The 20,890-nt window shown below is 42.8% G+C and overlaps 2 protein-coding genes across 3 annotated transcripts in view; one reads left to right on the top strand and one right to left on the bottom strand.

The window, feature by feature from the left end:
* Positions 1 to 1,773: 1,773 nt before the first annotated feature.
* Positions 1,774 to 8,435, top strand: LOC134867693 (acetylcholinesterase collagenic tail peptide-like). 2 transcript variants are annotated; one of them, XM_063888446.1, is made up of 15 exons: positions 1,774 to 1,947; positions 3,420 to 3,505; positions 3,589 to 3,701; positions 4,535 to 4,576; positions 4,723 to 4,749; positions 4,843 to 4,914; positions 5,221 to 5,286; positions 5,672 to 5,698; positions 5,998 to 6,042; positions 6,132 to 6,167; positions 6,267 to 6,347; positions 6,907 to 7,003; positions 7,194 to 7,306; positions 7,450 to 7,569; positions 8,108 to 8,435. In XM_063888446.1, exons 2-15 carry the CDS (start codon positions 3,430 to 3,432, stop codon positions 8,120 to 8,122), a joined length of 930 nt encoding a protein of 309 aa, XP_063744516.1. In that variant the 5' UTR covers positions 1,774 to 1,947; positions 3,420 to 3,429; the 3' UTR covers positions 8,123 to 8,435. The 2 variants fall into 2 exon arrangements, with proteins under 2 accessions (XP_063744516.1, XP_063744518.1); XM_063888448.1 differs by lacking the exon at positions 5,672 to 5,698.
* A 1,013-nt stretch (positions 8,436 to 9,448) lies between these two features.
* Positions 9,449 to 20,890, bottom strand: part of raph1a (Ras association (RalGDS/AF-6) and pleckstrin homology domains 1a) — a 65,298-nt gene continuing 53,856 nt past the window's right edge. The window contains 9 exon segments of the mRNA XM_063888560.1: positions 9,449 to 13,227; positions 13,229 to 14,866; positions 17,688 to 17,818; positions 18,335 to 18,455; positions 18,605 to 18,703; positions 19,418 to 19,528; positions 20,137 to 20,280; positions 20,593 to 20,658; positions 20,793 to 20,890. The exon segment at positions 20,793 to 20,890 is cut by the window's right edge and continues 24 nt beyond it. Of these exon segments, the coding sequence (XP_063744630.1) occupies positions 12,604 to 13,227; positions 13,229 to 14,866; positions 17,688 to 17,818; positions 18,335 to 18,455; positions 18,605 to 18,703; positions 19,418 to 19,528; positions 20,137 to 20,280; positions 20,593 to 20,658; positions 20,793 to 20,890 (3,032 nt within the window). The 3' untranslated portion in view covers positions 9,449 to 12,603.

Below are 20,890 nucleotides of genomic sequence, written 5' to 3' on the forward strand. Positions count from 1 at the left end.
CGTGCTTTCTAATAACAGATCCACAAATATGCAGCCGGTAGCGCACAGTGTTTGTTAAAGGTTGGGTTTATACTGAAATGCATGTTTGAGGTAGAGTTACCCTGCAGGACAGTGTCTGTGCAATGACTCAACAATCAGCAAGTTATGGTACAATAAAATATATGTTATTAACCTTGCAAGTATTTAGAAATATTAAAAGTCCACACTATAGCAGACATCAAACCAAACTATTTATAGCACTTACACCCCCGACCCAGATAATAACCAGAGCTGAGCTGGGAAGTAACTAAGTTCATTTACTCAAGAACAATATTTAGGTACTTGTGCACTACATTTATTTAGCCTTTAGTTGCTAGGCAGATTAGGATGAATGATGGTAAATATAATCTCCCTTAAATCAGACTGTAGTTCACCTGCAGTAAATCCAGCAGCTACCCTGCAGTATACAAAGCCATTCAAACTAGCTGCACCTTTACCAGCTCTGAGAACACTTTAATGATCAATCATTATAAAACATATCAGAGATATTATTCTGAAATGGACCAATCAGACAATGACTACTTTTACTGTCGCTACTTTAAGTACATTTAGAGGAGAGTACTTTCTACTTTCACTGGAGGAACATTTAGAATACTTTCACTGTGACAGAGTATTCCTACACTCTGGTACTTCTACTTTACTCAAGTACAAGATCTGAGTACTTCTACTTTACTCAAGTACAAGATCTGAGTACTTCTACTTTACTCAAGTACAAGATCTGAGTACTTCTACTTTACTCAAGTACACAGATCTGAGTACTTCTACTTTTACTCAAGTACAAGATCTGAGTACTTCTACTTTACTCAAGTACAAGATCTGAGTACTTCTACTTTACTCAAGTACAAGACCTGAGTACTTCTACTTTTACTCAAGTACAAGATCTGAGTACTTCTACTTTACTCAAGTACAAGATCTGAGTACTTCTACTTTTACTCAAGCACAAGACCTGAGTACTTCTACTTTACTCAAGAACAAGATCTGAGTACTTTGACTTTACTCAAGTACAAGATCTGAGTACTTCTACTTTACTCAAGTACAAGATCTGAGTACTTTGACTTTACTCAAGTACAAGATCTGAGTACTTCTACTTTTACTCAAGTACAAGATCTGAGTACTTCTACTTTACTCAAGTACAAGATCAGAGTACTTCTACTTTACTCAAGTACAAGACCTGAGTACTTCTACTTTACTCAAGTACAAGATCTGAGTACTTCTACTTTACTCAAGTACAAGATCTGAGTACTTCTAATTTTACTCAAGTACAAGACCTGAGTACTTCTACTTTACTCAAGTACAAGATCTGAGTACTTCTACTTTACTCAAGTACAAGATCTGAGTACTTCTAATTTTACTCAAGTACAAGATCTGAGTACTTCTAATTTACTCAAGTACAACATCTGAGTACTTGTACTTGTACTTCTCCCACCTCTGAACCAGAGCATCATAAAGCTTTATGGTTATAAAGAACACTAAATGAATCAAATCAAACGTGTGTAGTATCTTTCCCCGGTTGACCCCCCTGTGAGGACAGCTTGATAGGACCTCACTGAGCAGTGTGAGCAGAGGATCTTGACTCACAGCCTGGACTGTAAATGGAGAGCATTAATGATAATATAATACAATCTGACAGAAGGTGCCACTTCCTCCTTCCTCTGCTCCATCCTCTTTACGGCGCGGCTCCATCCTCTTTGGCTCGCTGTGTTGGTAATTATCTGATTATTCCTGCAGAGCGCTGCCAGGGCCTGCGCTGCATTTCCACAGTTTATCGAGGGAAAGTGGGACTCAGCGTGCAAGCCCAGCAGAACGAGCTCCAGCTGGATCTGGAGGATGACCAGGAAGAGAAACGACTCCAACAGACGGATGCTGCAGGAGGAGAGCGGACACACAGCGCTGAGGACACACACTGAGGTAAGACTGCAACACACACTGAGGAAAGACTGCAACACACACTGAGGTAAGACTACAACACACACTGAGGTAAGACTGCAACACACACTGAGGTAAGACTGCAACACACACTGAGGAAAGACTGCAACACACACTGAGGTAACACTACAACACACACTGAGGAAACACTACAACACACACTGAGGAAACACCACAACACACACTGAGGAAAGACTACAACACACACTGAGGTAACACTACAACACACACTGAGGAAACACTACAACACACACTGAGGTAACACTACAACACACACTGAGGAAACACTACAACACACACTGAGGAAACACCACAACACACACTGAGGTAAGACCGCAACACACACTGAGGAAAGACTACAACACACACTGAGGAAACACCACAACACACACTGAGGAAAGACTACAACACACACTGAGGAAACACCACAACACACACTGAGGAAAGACTACAACACACACTGAGGTAAGACTACAACACACACACTCAGTGTCATCTATCTATCTGTCCACCCATCCATCTATATCTTTCTATCTACGAATGATTCATTATCTTTGGCTATCAACAAATTCAATTCCAATCAGAGGGCATGAGGAAGTCTAACGGTATATTTCAGATACAGTTCAAGTCTTTTCACGCCTTTTTTATTGCTTTTAATTACATTTTCCAGAAAAATGCAGCCTGAAAACAAGTGAAACTGTGTCTAAAGATGGTCAAATATACTCTTCTGTATTTCTACAGTATTTTACTGTCACTATAAGAGACTTAATCCATGATCTGTGTTTTGCTGAGCGTGCAACTAAGCTAACACGCCACTGAAAGACAGGAAAATCAATGTTAAATGTAAAGGGGTCTAATGTAGTGCAGCATTAGTGGAACAAGTTTTAAATCTGTCTGAAAGAACTCGCCATTACACAAGAAAGCTGTATCTTATAGAGCGGGCATTAAACCTGTCTGCTGCGCCTCTCCCACTCAGGGTCAGGTCGTGTGTTTTCTCAGGAGAAATGTCTGTACATTATTCATCACAACATAAAGACGTACTGTTAATGTAGTGCTATAAAGGTTTCTGTGCATGTAAATGGTCTGCAGAGGTTAAAATCCATGAGCTTCTCTCCCAAACATTCCGACCCTCCTGCATGAAACGCCTCCATTGGACTCCTTTGTTTATTTCCTGATCATAGTGACATCACTACAGTACGTTACACTTGCACTTCTATTGGCTTGAGCTCCAACACATTGTACGTGATAGGCTAAGGGGGCGGGACATCTCTAAGCGGTTGACCAATCACAACAGAGCCCGCCAGCTGACCAATCAGAACAGACTGGGCTCTGGTTTCAGACAGAGGGTGAACAGAGGTGCCGCAGCACAGGCAGTATGAGAACAATAAAGAGCTTTATTTGAACATGTGAGTGATGTTTTTAACATCTGGTTGTTGTTGTTGTTGTTGTTGCAGGAAAAAAGCGATGCTGACTCAGCTGGTTTTGGGATGGACTGCCTTGCTCAGCGGCCTCCAGCCAGCTGCTGCCTCCATCACAAGCAGTGAGTAAAACAAGAGACTGTAGAAATATAAAGTTTGATATGTTGGTTGGTCTAACTGCATTATTTTGAATGTCTGTCTGTAGGATTACCTTCTAACAGAGACAGCAGGGGGTCTGCTGCAAAATGCCAAATCTTCATCTCTCCTCCACCTCCTCCACCGATGTTTCCTACGGTCAAACGACAAGAAGAGCTGATGGTGATCCCATACACACACACACACACACACACACACACACACACACACACACACACACACACACACACACACACACACACACACACACACACACACTCTCACTCACGTAAAAATTATGTAAAAAGCATGCATGCACTGAGATCTGCAGCATGAAGTTCCGTGTGCACATGCATTTGATTATGTATGTGTGTGTGTGTGTGTGTGTGTGTGTGTGTGTGTGTGTGTGTGTGTGTGTGTGTGTGTGTGTGTGTGTGTGTGTGTGTGTGTGTGTGTGTGTGTGTGTGTGTGTGTGTGTGTGTGCGTGTGCGTGTGTGTGTGTGAGTGAGGGTACCTGCGTTGTGCTTGGCCAGGTACTTGTCTTTGTACGCTTTCTATTTTTATAAGTTGTACAAAGATGAAATATTATGCTGCTTACCGTAGCCTACCAAGGCGATGACTGCTGTGGTATTACTGTAGGTACGGAGGCCAACAGGTGCAAACGAGCTACAACGACCCAAAATATTAACATTGAGACACTGCAGCTTCAGAAACAATGCAAAAATTAAAATACAAATGTGCCAAAACACGTGCAAATGAAGAGACACCTTTTGCTAAAAGCACTGCAAATACAAAACGCAAAACGCGTCTCCTTGCCAAACCAGGTGCAGCTGGCCTGCTGCTCCTGCTTCGTCTTCTCCATCGCTTTACATGCCTCCCGCCTACAGAAACACACGCACGCACGCACGCACGCACGCACGCACGCACGCACACACACACACACACACACACACACACACACACACACACACACACACACAGTCTCACTGTGTGAATATGGGCGTGTCTCTCTTCAGGTGGATATAACAGAACTCATAACGGGACCAAAAGGGGACAAGGTAGGACAGACCTCAGTTATTAATACCATAAGACAATAAATGAAAAGTTATTTAACTAATTGCATTTGTGATTTAAAGTAGTGAGCTGTCCCTTTTCGTTACTCCTTTACTCTAACAGTTTTTCTTAATGGTGTTTATGTTTGAAGGGCTGCAGAGGACCCAGAGGACGGAGGGTACGCTGTGACACAACCACAAACAAATGCCTTTATTCTGCATGTGAAACTATGGAAGCTCTTCCTCTGACACACACTTCTTTTTTGCTTTAGGGTCCCCCTGGTGTGAGGGGTCCAGAGGCCGAACATGGATTACAAGGAGCCATCGGTCAGCCGGGTCCAAAGGTCACAGAAATACCATCTATGTCCTTATATACAGCGTTCTCGCATCTAGAAAAATATGTGATATAACATTTGTTTTAGAAAGCTCTTGACCTGGGAGGCATGTCTAGGGATCCAGATAATCTGAATGGTTTTACTAAGTCCCTTAAACAATATCTGTGGAAACCAGTAAACATTCAAAGGATCCATCCACGACAAAAATAAAGTCCTCCACATCTTTTGACACCGCTCTGATCCTATTGGGGTCGAAAACAATGTGTATTTATTTAGTTCACTTAACTTTATGATTGTTATGTTGTGTTTCCACAGGGAGAGAAGGGCAACAGAGGCTGGAGAGGCCTGTACGGAGACATAGGAACTCCCGGCATGATAAAGGTAGCTGGTTTACTTCATATCAAATCCAGACTAAGGCAAGATTGTTCATAATACAAGCTGGCCCCCTACAGACTTGTTTTTAAATAAATAACCTGTTGTTTACACATATTATGACGCAGAAAGGACATGTATAATGACAGATTACCATTGACCTGGTGCAGAGCTCTTCATTGAACCAGGTCCCTTCTAGCTGCAGGCTTTCATTCATTCATCGCTCACAGTATTATACTGGTTTGCAAAAAGGAAGATGCTTTTTAAACTCTATTTTAACGGTATATTCTGATATGATGAGCAGAGCAACTACAGGTCAGTGCGGACTGATGTGCAGCATAATGTTTATGGTAAAAATGATATAAAGATTAACATTTGTATTTTCTGTTCACAGGGCAGTAAGGGGGGTAAAGGATTCAGGGTAGGTTATACATATAATTATCAATGTCTTACGCAGCACTGCAATTTATTCTAAGACTTTTTTCTTTCTTTCTTATTTATTTTTCTCTAGTTTTCCATTTTTATCCTTTTTTAATATTTTCCTGGAACCTCTAAATGTATTTGACTTGATTTCTAACGTGTCTCTTTGACGCGTTGTCTCTCTGTCTTAAATTACCTTTTGTCAAAATTAGCAATGATAATACAGTAAGTGGCATTTCTGGAGAAAACCACTTATTTCCCCACTTATTCACATCTTGTGTATTAATTGCTTTCCATCAGGGGGATAAAGGTGTGAGAGGAAGAAGAGGACCCACTGGAGACATGGTGAGGAACACTTCTCTTTTATTGGCTGATGCTGGAAATGTGCCATAAATATCTGAATTCATGAAACATTTTTATGAATTCCTCTTCAGGGTGAGCCCGGCCTGCCTGCAGCGTCAGGAGAGAAGGTAGAGGAACCCTAATGAACATAAAATAAAAGTCAGTTTAATCAATATTAAAGTGAGTGAAGCTGTGAAGGCATGCTGTTCTGTGCTGTGCTGTTCCAGGGAGACCCGGGCCAGAGGGGGGGTGCAGGGCAGAGGGGAGAACCGGGACCCAGAGGAGATCCTGGAGCCAGGGGACCCTTGGTGGGTGCATTCAAATAAATACAAGTGAATAAATATTCATATTAAAGGCTGACGTGCAGCAGCTGGTCCCGGCCAGTCTGTCAGCTATAACTCAGTTTTCGCTGCAGTTTTTTGGCATTATTTCAAGACTTGCTAATTGAAGAATTGGCCGTACTTTCTTCCACGATCCTATAGCGACACAGCTGGTTGAAGTCTCTGATTTACTGCCGCTAGTATAGACGACACACTGTCCGATGATGTAATGCAACCTCATGTATCGGCCAACACTGACTATTTTTCCTCTCTTAGACGCCCCTTGGTTGATATACATTTGTGGGGATGCACTTTGCTGTGTGACACAAGTATTGTACTTCCCTGAAGGAAGAAATGCACAGCCCACTCATTAATGCAACACCACTGCTTGTTTTGATTCACTTTTAGCTGCAGTTTTGATTCGTCAACATCCAAATCGTTTGTGTGTATGTATCCATCTGTGATTTATCTAATTAGTTATAACTCCAGTGCAAAGTACGGCGTATTGCTAATCCCTACCAACCAGCTAACTGTTTGCTGTGTGCAGGGGCTGAAGGGATCTCGTGGAACTTCAGGAAAGCTAGGTCATCCCGGTTCTGCAGGACGGTCTGGTCTGACTGGAGATCCTGGACTACCTGGGCAAGGTGTGTGACAGCCGGGATGTAAAAAATGAACCATCATGAACAAATATGACTCTGATTCTATCTTAATCTTGGGACCGATAAGATAATTAGAAGTAGGGTTTGGTTGGTTTTGAATTGAACACAAATGTGAGATTATTATTGGATGGGATTGCATGGATCAGCTCTTGTTTTTTGATACCTTCTGTTGCAGTGTACGTCCTGCCCGGCCTGCAGGGAGACGCAGGAGACGGAGGTCCTGCAGCCAAATGCAACTGCTCACGTCAGGGTCAGACACCTCAACCGTCGATGGATAAAGTCCAGACGGTCAGTGAAACACACACACACACACACACACACACACACACACACACACACACACACACACACACACACACACACACACACACACACACACACACACACACACACACACACACACACACTGAATTCTTGCTGTCTGTGTTCAGATCTTCATTGCAGACGGGGAGAGGCAGATGCGGAGGCTGCGGGGGGAGAACGTGATGGTTCTGCGGACAGACAGGAACGCTCTGTTCATCTACTCCGACTCCCAGTGGATCAACGTACTGGTAACTACGTGGTGGAGATGCAAAAACACCAGGATGAAATCACTCCAAAATCAATAGCAGTTAGAAGTTAGTGGGTATCTTCCCATTACCTGGGTTGAGTCGTCTTTTTGGTAACAAAAAAAAGCTTCACTAGTGACAATGACAGTAAATAAACTAATATTTAAAGGGTTAAAATTCATTCTAAATAATCATTTATAATTCGTATTTATTATCAGGTTTTTCAAAATGTAAAATAATACGAATATATAACAGTTTTCTAAGCAGTTTTGGGAAGAGGATATCTTTGTGCTCTATGGTTATAACAAATCTAAATCTGCACCGAAAACTACAATGAATAAAATCATTTAGTGAACCGAAAATAATTCAATATTTGTAGAGGTTTTTTTAAAAGTGAGGCTCACAGTTGACCTGTGGAGGTGGCATGGACACCTTAAAGTGCTCAGAACGAGAGATGGATGTTCATTTAAATGACTTTATTGTATTTATCCTCATCAACTCTTCCTCTTCCTGTCTCATGCTGCTCCCTGTGGACCGGCAGGACTCCAGACACTGACGCCTCTCCATTCCACAGCAGCTGAAGTGCCCTCGCCCCAACAAGCCTCCAGGTGTCAAAATATGTAATTTAGTGACTGTAAAGGGTCCTGAAAATCTGCCTGTGTCAAAATAAAAGTTGCCTGTCTTCTGTACATCTTTAAGAATATAGTGTAAATATATATTACAGTAAACTCTAACTCTAACATTCCTTATTCTTTTTTACACATGCATGTTTAAAGTTCGAGGCTGTTTTTCCATAGTGTTTCTCTTTGGCTGTCATACCTCTGAACAGTTTTAACACATTCATTAATAAAGCATTATTTATTGATTGTATTGCCCAATATATGCTGCTGCAGGGATCCCACAGCAGGATGAATAAAGTTCAGATTACTGTGGATTAAAATAAACCGTCAGATTCAAGTTTTGGCTCTTCTGTTATTTAGTTTTACTTTCTAAGATGTATTGATATAATGCGTGTGTGTGTGTGTGTGTGTGTGTGTGTGTGTGTGTGTGTGTGTGTGTGTGTGTGTGTGTGTGTGTGTGTGTGTGTGTGTGTGTGTGTGTGTGTAAACATGAGGTTGTAGTTTGAGGTGGAACATAAGTACCAAGGGTCTGATTATGGATGGATGTACTGTGACTTTTTTTTCACATTGTTATGCTATGGAAGATGTGGCTCAGTGGGTTAGAGCACTGGTTCAATCCCCACTGCAGTCAGCATGTCATTGTGTCCTTGGGCAAGACACTTCACCCCAAGTTGCTCCTGTGGGGAATGTCCACAGAAGTGTTGCATTGGGTAAAAGCGTCCAACAAGTGGCATGTAGATATTTGAACATCCTATACTACACTTCCCTTTCAGTCCTAAAGAATCAGAAAACTTTATGACTGATTATATTTTAGACATACAGTACTGTGAAAATGTTTCATGATTTTGAAAAGACGGCACTTTCCCTGTTTTCTTGATATTTTCCACAGTTTAGTGAATTCTATTATTAAATTTTAAATTTCATTTCGAAAGAAAAGCCGAATTTTAGAATTTCAAAAATTATTTTATGGAACGTTTAAAAAAGTCAGTGTATATTAAGTTAAAAAAAATGGGATAAAAATCACAGTTTAGTGTTGAAAAGAGACAACAAATAGAGGGTCGAAATGACCCTATGACAATTTTCAGAGAGCCAATAGCAGAAGCCGGTTGCAAAGCCAGGGTGTCGTTCTCTCCAAAAGTGAAGTCTGAACATCTCTGACACTGGCATTTTTTTGAGTGGCGCAAACATTTGAAACACATTTCTGTAAAGATATCCATTTCTGAACACAGTTACAACAACCCGTGTAAAGACTCTCACTTCGGTTTGACTCATTTCTCTTTTATTTTAAATGCAACAGCAGGGTTGACACCATCAGCAGCCATGATGTCTGCGTGGTGTCCTTGAGCAAGACATGGATCAGTTTTACTTTTGAGTCGTTCTCGAGCGTCACCGTGTGATGATCTCTCTCCTGCAGGCCGGCACAGGGCGTCGGAAGTACTTCTCTCTTCTCCCCCTCCAACATACATCACAAAGCACATCTGATGTCAAAACGAATGAAAGTCAATTTGTAACCGTAATAATTATACATTCGAATTAAATCTTCAAAAACGAAACGATTGCACATACAAAAAAAAACAAAGCTGGAGAAGCGATAACACATTTTTGGCATCTGTTTTGAACTGGTGATGACATGGCATGTGGATCATTTAAATCTACTGAAACAGACCTGAAGTCAGCTGAGAGTTTAATAACCTTATAATGAGAACATGTATTAAGAAAGCCTTTATCAGCTGATCTGGAAACAGTTTGATCCTCAAAATGACACAAAAACAGACTTTAATTAAATGTACTAAGTCAACAGATCTCACATAACTGTATTAGGTTCAATAAAAGCAATAATACACATATTTTCAATTCCATCTTAATATTATTGCTTTCAATCCACCTAATACAGTTATGTGAGATCTTTTCACATTGCATTTAATTAAAGTCAACGTTTCAGTTTTTTCAGGGAGTGTTCCTCTGATGAACTGACCGGGTTTTTAACACACTTTTTTTTTAGACATGTTTCGTAAGACAAAATCTGTCTGACATAATCGTCTGCTTACAGGATTACTCCCAAAGTGTGTATCCATTAGGCATTTTCCCTAAGTGCTACGAGCGACTGAGTGCTCTTCTTTCTGACATTTTGTCCGAACGATAGTTGAAAACCAATCAAAGCTGCTAAAGAAAACCGGTGATATTTCAGAGGCTGCAACCAGTGCATTCTTATTATTTTAGCTCTACTTAAATATTTATAAACTTGTTCCAGATCATCAGAAACACCTCATGATTTGAAGTCTAATTTTGAGGGGCTGGGTGTTGTAACAGCAGAGGAAGCTGGAGTTAAACATGTTAAACATCAGAGGCAAAACACAGAAATTCTTACCCAAATAAAGGTCAAATAAAGTCTTACAATGGACCACAGTGTCTGTTAGATACACCACAGGGAGGCACCACCAGTTTTAGCCGCTGCGTGTCTCACATCAGCTCCTCAGGCTTCCTTATTTTTCTTCCCAAATTCAGATTAGTTTTTAAAAACGATGGCAGTGTGAATGGTACACATAAACTCCAGGTTTCAGCAGGTCAGAAAGCTGACGGTCGATATCACAGAAGTCACAGTCGAGGTGTGATGTTAGCACACACACACACACACAGACACAGACACACACACACACACACACACACACACACACACACACACACACACACACACACACACACACACACACACACACACACACACACACACACACACACACACACACACACACACACAGTGAGCAGTTTGAGCGTTTACTTGTTCAGGCACTTGTTCCCAAGGCTTCCTTTGGGCTCCTCTGATCACACACACCTTTTAAAAGCAAAGCGATTGACCAGGCGATCAGATGACAGACAAGTGACGGGTTTATTAACTAGCAAACTGACTGACTTCCGTGTAGCTGCATGGAACAATAGCTACCAAACAATCACCTGACACACTGACTGTAAAGCTGACTGTGACGAACACAGTAGAGTCTGTTTCATCTACTCTGTTACCAGATGTGCAACAATTAGTTTTATGTTATGCAAATTAAAACTAAGGCTGCGCTCAGATTAAAGGAGGTCGTCTGCAGGACCGTCCTGAATAATAATAAACATATAAATAAACATACTGTACAATGAGACATGTGCACTGTCCTGATTAGAGGCAGGGAAGAAAATGAATATGGTATTAGGATGTTTTGCAATATATTGTAAAGGCAAGTCTTTTTTATTGTGTTTAAATTATTAATACTGCAAATACAAATTAAACTTTTTTGGTAACAAGTGCTTTTACAGTTTACTACATGGTGGTTATTCTGTACAGTTTTTTTTCTGATCGGGTTTGCAGGAAAATTGATCAAAACAAAGAGGAAAATTCAAATATTGCACGAAACCTTTATCTTATTCGATAAAACAGCTGATGATAAACTGCACATTTTGCAGTTTATAAAGTCTATAAATAGCATTAGATGGTATTTGTATGGATATGGGACACAGTGTCTTTTATGATACTACCACTGGGTGGCGCCAGAGTGCCAAAATAACCTCTTTTTTTTCCAAATTCAGATTTTCTGGCCATGTTTATCTTCACAATAATACGGTGCTGTACAAATATTGTATCTCGAGGCCTCTGGCTAGTGAAGAAATGTGAAAAAAACGATATAATTCTATGAAAAATCCTTTAAAAAGTCCTGTAATCTGAGAACAGCCTTACACGTTGTTGTGCATGTTATCCTGTCATGAAGCTCTCGTGAAATTAAAAGAAATCTGAGAAATGATCCAAATATTTCAGACACTTTTTGAGAACACAGACCAGTCATTCTCTTTTGACACTTCTTTTAAAATAATAATAATAATAATAATAATATCTTTCCAGTATTAAATAATCTTATATAAAAACACACACACAAAAGTTTGAAATAAATGGCAATGCTAACCCCCCACCCCCACCAACCCCTGTTCCCTCCCCGAGTTCACAACATACACTTCTATACACATCTCTGAGTCCCATGACCCCTCCGCCCGCTGGGGGGTAAATGTACTTCCTCGGCTCCATGCAGTACCGGTTATTGTGCAGCACATCGTCCCGCTGTCCTTCAGTCTCTCGTTTCGATGCAAAGCTGCACGGACGTTGTGAAAAAAGCTTGATAGGTGATTTTTCTGGCTTGCTTGTATACAGATATATATACATATATATATATTTTTACTCATGTAATGATCGGTAATGATACTAATAATGAGGATAATAGGAACAATCATATCATGATGTCAGGAGAGACGCTTGCTACTTGTTCGGGAATCCAACGCATGGATGCTTTCAGGATGAGGAGAGACGGACGAGTCAACACAGACACGGATTATTTCTTCTTCCTAAATAGTCACTTTGTTTAGGCTCCGCCCACTTCCTCCCTCCCTACCACTCCCCCGTCAGTTTGGTGCTTTGGTCCCGTTTCGGGGGAGCCGGGGGCGGGCCTCGCCGCAGCGTTGCATAGCCTGAGATGTTGGCGTGTTTGGTGGAGTGGGAGTGTGTGTGGTGGCGAGACAGAGTTTGGGAGTGTCCTCGAACGCCCCCCTGCTGCTGCATGAGCTCTGGGGGGGGAGGCGGCAGCAGCGCCATGTCGTCCATGGTGCCCATCGGCTCCATCTTGGTGGAAAGGGTGAGGTGGGAGGAGGTGAGCGAGCCGTGGCGAGACACAGACTTCCTCTTCAGGGTGCGGTTGAGGTCTTCCAGGAAGTGGGGTTTCAGCGTCAGGCTGCTCGGACCGGGGGACTTCGGCGAGGTGGGGGGTACGGGAGAGGAGGAGGTGGAATAAGAAGACAGGGAGGGAGGCGGGGTTTGAGACAGAGGGGGAGGCGAGAGGGGGGTGTTGTCGTACTGGGTGGTGTTGCTGGTCCTCCGGCTCATAGAGGGAGGGAGGATGGCCCCCTTCTTCAGGGAGCTCTGCTTCCAGGAGGTGGAGGGGGCGGGCTGCATCTGAGGCTGCGGGTTCACCACGGCCACTTTGGGCGGTTGATGAAACTCCGAGGGGTGGGGGGGGCGGCGGGAAGAGCTCAAAGTCACTCGGAGGAGGCGGGAAGTAATCCAAGTCGAGGTGCTGAGGCTGGGCGGGGGGAGGCGGGGGAGGAGGGGAGGGGTATTCGGCGGGCTGATGGTGCTGACCCGCCTGCAGACCCTGCAGCGCCAGCGGGAGGTTCGCCAGATTCAGCTTCCCGGGTTTGGGGAGCGGAGCGGGGAGCGAGGAGGATTCCTTGGAAGGAGATCCGGTTGCCGAGGAGGAGCTGGAGGAGGTGCCGGTCTGAGGGGCTTGTTGGCCGAACTTGTTGACCAGGCTCTCTACCTTCTTCGGCTTCTCCTCTGCGGGGTCGCCGCCGGAGTGGCGTTGGATGGAGGAGGCTCTCTGCGGGGCGGGGGGGGGCCCTCGCTTGTTGGAGGAGGTGGACGAGGAGGAGGGAGACTTCTTGATCGGCGATCCCGTCTTGGAGGAGGAGGAGGAAGACGGAGGAGGAGGGAAATCTCCTGAGTTGTTCAGAGGAGGTGGCGGGGGGAACTCCGGGGATTGTGGAGCCACGACACCCCCCCCCGGCTGCCATTTTGGTTTGGCTTTGACCGCCGGGGGAGACGGGGGAGCCGAGAACTTGGATCCTTCCATGGAGCTGGAGGCGGACAGGGAGGACGGGGAGGCGTTCCCTGGGAACTGATTGACGATCTGTTTGACCAATGAGGAGGTAGCGGCCGCGATGGAGACCGAAGAGGAGGAAGAGGAGGGAGAGAGGGTGAGGTTTTTGGAGGAGAGGCTGTGCTGCTTTGGGAGAGTTGGGGGAGGCTGATTGGGGGAGTGTCCCGTGGAGAAGCTCTGCTGCTTCTTAAACGGCGGCTGGTTGCTGTACGGCTGCGTGGGAGAAACGGGTGAAAGGGCGATGGGAAGGGAGGAAGGACCCGACGGTTTGGGAGCAGTTTGAGGAGGAAAACCACCCGTGAAGGTTTTGGGAGGTGCGGGAGGGGGTGCGTTGGGGGAGAGAGGCCTCAGAGGGAGGGAGGCTGGGGGAGAAACCTCAGTGGGAGGCGGAGGAGGGGGAGAATCCTCCAACATATCCGGGGTGAAGTCGTACACCATGTGGGGGAACTTGTGCGACAGGAACTCCTGGAGGCCGCTGTTTGTGAGGTGGGAGGCGGGGATGAGGACCTCTGGGGGGGGAGGCGGGGGTAAACCATTCATGCACTCCGGGGGAGGAGGAGGAGGGAGGTAGGAGGGCTCTTGCAAGTCCTCCTCCAGTGGGGGTGGAGGTGGGAGAGCAGAAGGGCTCGGTGGACCGAACTTCAGAGCGGCCATCGCGGAGCCGGGAGTCGGTTCTGAAGGTGGGGGAGGAGGGGGGGGAGACGGAAGTAGGGGGGTTGAGGCGCTGTACGCGGCGGGGAGGGTGTTGTAGTTGGGCTTAGCAGACTGGTTCTGGCTCTGCAGGCGGGCCAGCGTGCTGTACTTGACGTACGACGGGGTGGAAGATGTCTGATGGGCCACACTGGCGATGGGGGGAGGAGGCGGGGGAGGCGAGGGCGGAGATGGAGAGGAGTCCTCTGATTGGACGAGGCCTTCTGTGTAGCTGGAGCGGGAGGGAGGGGGCTGGGGGGAGAGGATCTGCACAGGGATGGGCCTACTGATAGGGTCGATCCTCATCATCTGGGGAGGAGGAAGAAAGGGGGGACAAAGAGAGGAAGGGGAGCAAACAAAGAGAGAAACACAATTACAACAGACACTCCAGCGTTGTCTCACACTGACAGAAACAAACACATGCTGAGAGGAAACCGCATATTCAGAAAACCACCTGTACGAACAAATTCCCAACTCCACTGCATCACAACAACAGGTGTTAACGGTATCGATGAGCCGAAACACTGTGGAACTTTATCAAACAAAAAGAACTATTCAGAACCAAACTCTAAATGAGCAGGACCGAGGATCTCAGGATTACTGTTTATTATTATTATTTTATTTATACTATTTCTGTATTATTTCTATTTTTATTACTTTTATTTTATTTTATTTATTACTATTTCTGTATTAAGAGATGAATTTGATTTATTTTTTAAAACGAGGCCGCTGGCGACCATGAACTGAACTCTGTATGACTTTCAATTAGCAATGTTTGATGGGGTAGGACTACAAACACTTTTACGCTTCTTCTTCTTCTTCTTGCTCCTTTTGTACATGAACTTTATTATTTATACTTTGTAAAAAATTACAAATTCAATAAATTGACTTAAGAGCATGAAAACAATCCAAGACAAGATGCAGGAATCAAACAGCAAACAGTGCAGTGTGAGAACACACACACATTAAAGGTCAATTATAATCAAAACACAAATCTATCCCAACCATGGACCTGCTGTGCTACGCCTCGTCCCTAAACACCGAAGGGATGGACTTCAGTTATTTTTATATCCAAGATCGTAGTCGGAAATTTCCACGGGAAAGCCCTCTGAGGTCAAACTTCCTACTGTGAAACTCGGAGATACCTCGCCATACCCGAGACCATCATTCGGAATAGAGTCTCGGTATTTTACCATTAAGAAAACACTTTGATAAATAACATTTTTAGCTCTTCTGTGTTATTTGTGCCACATTAAACCAACTGTACATATGGTACTGCTCATCTTCTATCTGTGGACATGTTGCTATGCTGTTCACAAAATACAAAATAAAGCGTAGATATCAACCTGTGATGCTAACAATGCTAACATGGCTAACCCGAGGTGACTGCTGTAAACAAGGCAAACAACTTTCAAACCGTGTCATTTTTCTTAAACGATTTGTTGGTTAGGGCATTCGTCACACCACAAAGTTAAAAAAAATCAACAGTTCAGCTGCAGCCGTTTAAAGACAGGGATAAACATCAACTACTTTACTTCAGTATTTCAATTTTACGCTACTTTTCCTCCCCTACATTTATTTAATCCCTTTAGTTGCTAGGCAGATTTGGATTAATGATGGTAAATATAATGAACCCTTAAATCAGACTGTAGTTCACCTGCAGTAAATCCAGCAGCTACCCTGCAGTATACAAAGCCATTCAAACTAGCTGCACCTTTACCAGCTCTGAGAACACTTTAATGATCAATCATTATAAAACATATCAGAGATATTATTCTGAAATGGACCAATCAGACAATGAGTACTTTTACTGTCGCTACTTTAAGTACATTTAGAGGAGAGTACTTTCTACTTTCACTGGAGGAACATTTAGAATACTTTTACTGTGACAGAGTATTCCTACACTCTGGTACTTCTACTTTACTCAAGTACAAGATCTGAGTACTTCTACTTTACTTAAGTACAAGATCTGAGTACTTCAACTTTACTCAAGTACAAGATCTGAGTACTTCTACTTTACTCAAGTACAAGATCTGAGTACTTCTACTTTACTCAAGTACAAGACCTGAGTACTTCTACTTTACTCAAGTACAAGATCTGAGTACTTCTACTTTACTCAAGTACAAGATCTGAGTACTTCTACTTTTACTCAAGTACAAGATCTGAGTACTTCTACTTTTACTCAAGTACAAGATCTGAGTACTTCTACTTTTACTCAAGTACAAGATCTGAGTACTTCTACTTTACTCAAGTACAAGATCTGAGTACTTCTACTTTACTCAAGTACAAGACCTGAGTACTTCTACTTTACTCAAGTACAAGATCTGAGTACTTCTACTTTACTCAAGTACAAGATCTGAGTACTTCTATTCTACTTTACTCAAGTACAAGATCTGAGTACTTCTACTTTTACTCATGTACAACATCTGAGTACTTCTACTTTTACTCAAGTACAACATCTGAGTACTTCTACTTTACTCAAGTACAAGATCTGAGTACTTCTACTTTTACTAAAGTACAAGATCTGAGTACTTTTTAATGTATATATACGTATTTCTTTGTGTCCCTTTAGTAGATTGGTATATTAGAGAGTATTTAAATCTTTTCTGTATATTTTATAAAGTGTATTCTCAGCTACTCTTCTCATCGTATGTTCTACGTTGAATATGTATATATTTGCTTTTAATTTAAATTAAAAATATTGTAATTCTTTGAAAATTACTGTAAAAAATGCAGCTAGGACAAAATAATCTCCTGACTTTGGATAAATAAAGTATATATCTTTCTCTTCTAAATTTCAGTGTATTATCCAACTCTACATCCAAAGGTGTGAATAACTCTGCCTTCTGATTAAAGCAGTGCAACAATAACACCACCACAAACATCAGAGTGTGTTAAAGGCTGCAGCCAAACTGTTAACATGCCTGTGACATCACTTCCTGTCTAACCTCCGCTCCCTCCTCCTCCAGCACAAAGAGGAACTGCCATTCGTCCCTTCACCTTTGACCGCTGGCAGGGAAGCAGAGATGGGAAATGTAGTCCACAAGTAAACAGGACAATGACAGAGGACAGGGAAGAGTGTGTGTGTGTGTGTGTGTGTGTGTGTGTGTGTGTGTGTGTGTGTTCACACCTCGCCCTGCGTTCCTCTCCTCCAGGCATCGGAGAATATCGAGCTGACGGCACTCTGAGAGCGGGCGTGACCGGATGATGTCATCTCTGAAACGCCGCTGTCTGATTGGCTGGAGTGGTTGGACTGGGACTCTGACAGGACACAGGGGAAGGAAGGGTTGATGCTCATTGCAGTTTATTTTTACAAGGATAAAGTTAATATTGGGAAAAAGTAATGGTATGATTAATTTTTAAAATCTTAACGTAAAAAGTTTGATTAAAAAAGTCAAAATATAATAAAACAGTTGTAGATTATTTAGGAGAAAGTCGGGGGAAATTCTAATTACTGTACAACTTTTTAAAACGTATGCAAAATTGTAAGCAAAACAATCAAGTTGCTTTTTAAAATCCACGTCTGTTCAAAACGTCATTACTTTAGCATTTTTATTGTCCAAATTATCTGATTAATTTCTGAGTTTTGGCTAAGAAGGTCACAGTGACTTTGACCTTTGGACACTGAATTTCTGAGTCTAAGAGGACGCTTGTGATAGAGATGTAGAAATCCAAAGAATGGGAGGGAAAGACAGACAACCCGAAAACATAAAGCCTGGTGCTGAGGCATAAAGAGGAAATATTAAACTGAGAGTTATGTCAGGAGGACGGACAGACCTGGAAGACTGGAGGAGCTGGATCCTGACTTGATGGAGGAGGAAGAGAGGGAGGACCAATCGTAGGCCGCCTCCGTCCTCCTCATCGCCTCCTGGAAGTTAATGTACAGCTGCTTCCCGTACTGACACACACAGAAAGTCAACATTAACATGAGAATAAACACATTTATTACACGGCTTAGTTGAATACTCAATTCTGATTGGTCAATTTGGGAATGTCAGAGGTTGTCAACACTCGACACCGCGACGCTGATAAGCAAAATGTTCCCACCTTGGCGATTCGAATACTGTTGATCCACTGTTGGAGGGTTCGGACGTCGTCGCAGCAGAGGTACTTGATGTACTGAGATTTCTTCTGGATCTGAGGGTGCTACACACACACACACACACACACACACACACACACACACACACACACACACACACACACACACACACACACACACACACACACACACACACACACACACACACAGTATTAAACCTCTACAGAATGCTTGTATTGTTGTGACTTTTTAACAAGATCACAACAATGATGATAAAAAACTGGGATTCATCATCTTGAATTGTTCCTAACTTTAGAAGAGTTTATTATTAATGAATGCCAGTTTATTAAACCAAGGCAAAGGCCAATAGAAAAGAGGAGGTTGCTTGTTTTAGCCGAGCAGAGAGCTGAAAAAAGCTGTTGCAAATCACCTCACAATCCCTACCTGCCCGAGTAAAAGTGCAGCTTACGATTATATTTCTTCATAATTAAAATCTGCCTACTGTCTGCCTGGGGTCTATACATGTGTTGTTGTGTCAATCAGAAACCCAAAGATATCCACTTAATATGATATAAAACAGAGAAGAATAAACAGTAAATATCTAAATACATGAGAGGCTGAACATTTAGCTTTTTCAAAAATTGGGAATTACTGCAAAGACATCTTGGAGCATCTGTGTTTTCTCTGAAGTAGCTGTCATTACTGACTCATTCCAATAGGTGGCATCGGAGACCACAGTGCCACAGACCAGAGAGTAGCAACGTATCCCAGAATGCATCCCTCTGTGTGTGTCTGCATGCATCAGTGTGTGGAAGTACCTTTAGCACCATGCAGTAGTCTGTAGGAGCTTTGTACTTGCTCTTGTAGTCCTGACCGCTGTACACATTAACGTGATCCAACTGCAGGAAACACACCAGGTCTCTGGATGCCTGCACACACACACAAAATGTAAATGCACACACACTCATACAAAGATATTAACATACATTTGCATGCACCTACTCATTAAAAATCCAGATTTACATTTCTAAGGTATTGTGAGAAAATAAGGAAAAGACAGAATATAAGTCGGTTGTTTAAAAATGAGTAAAAACAAACGGCTTGAAGAAATGAAAGGAGTTGATGCATCTAAGTTTAGCCAGTTGTACCAGATATATGGAGCTTTGAAAGAAAAAACACCAATGAAATAAGGGAATGAAGAAGTAAGGATTCCCATTTTGCCTTGCTGTACAATTACCGACTGTATGCAGGAAGTAAAACACTTATTTCTATTTATGATGTCTTTATTAAACTCGTTTCTCCCTCTAAAATGGTTTGTTTGATCATTTTATTCAGTTTTTAATTACTCTGTTATTGCCTATGCACTTTGAATTGCCTTTGTGTCTAAAATGTGTTCAAAAAATAACAGAAGATGCATTAAATTAGCTGCAACCAGTAAAAATGACTTCTAGATTTAAAGATTACAGTCATTTTAGAGTAATTTCTGTAACAAAATACAGTCACACACACACACACACACACACACACACACACATACCTTGGCTTTTCCCTTTGGAACGTAGTAGATTCCAGAAGCTCGGAGCAGGAAGTAGCGCTTCTTCCACGACTTCTTCCCGTCCTCCTTCAGCCACAACACGCCCTCCATCTCCGGGACGGACACGGTGCTGCCACCAAAACACTCCTGACACACACACACAAATAGGTTTCAGTTTCAGTGCAAAACATGCTATCAACGCTATTATAAAAGAGCTCTTTAAAATTAACAAAGTCACAATAAGTGGCGTTTGTTGTGGGTATTAAGGAGTTCCGCAAACTTTATTATCCTCAATTACATTTATATTAACGATTAAAATGGGATTATAAAGGTTCTAAGAGTCTGGAAATGTTGGTTGTCATCCTAGAGCCTGTGAGCCTGAGAGTTTCTGCAGGATTTCTGTGTGAAGATGCATGTGAGGAAGCAGCTGTGTGGTGCAGGAGGAGAAAACAAACTAACCTCCAACAGAGCCTCTTTGTTCCTCTCAGCCATCTCACATGTCTCCTTCCGCCCCAGCAAATAGTTCTGCAGCAGACGGAGCAGGAGATAGAGAGACGAGTCGTTAGCAATGTGAAGAAATACAACATCTCTATTATTTCATTATTGGATGATGATGATGATGATGTATGTGTGTGTGTGTGTGTGTGTGTGGATCTCACCTGGGGGTTTTTGAACACTGCGTACTTCTCGATGCGTTCGGTGAACATCAGGCGGTTCTGGCTGTCTCTGGTCCAGTTCAGCAGGTTCTCCACCAGGT

Source organism: Eleginops maclovinus, chromosome 7 (assembly GCF_036324505.1).
Source record: "Eleginops maclovinus isolate JMC-PN-2008 ecotype Puerto Natales chromosome 7, JC_Emac_rtc_rv5, whole genome shotgun sequence".
Taxonomy (NCBI): domain Eukaryota; kingdom Metazoa; phylum Chordata; class Actinopteri; order Perciformes; family Eleginopidae; genus Eleginops; species Eleginops maclovinus.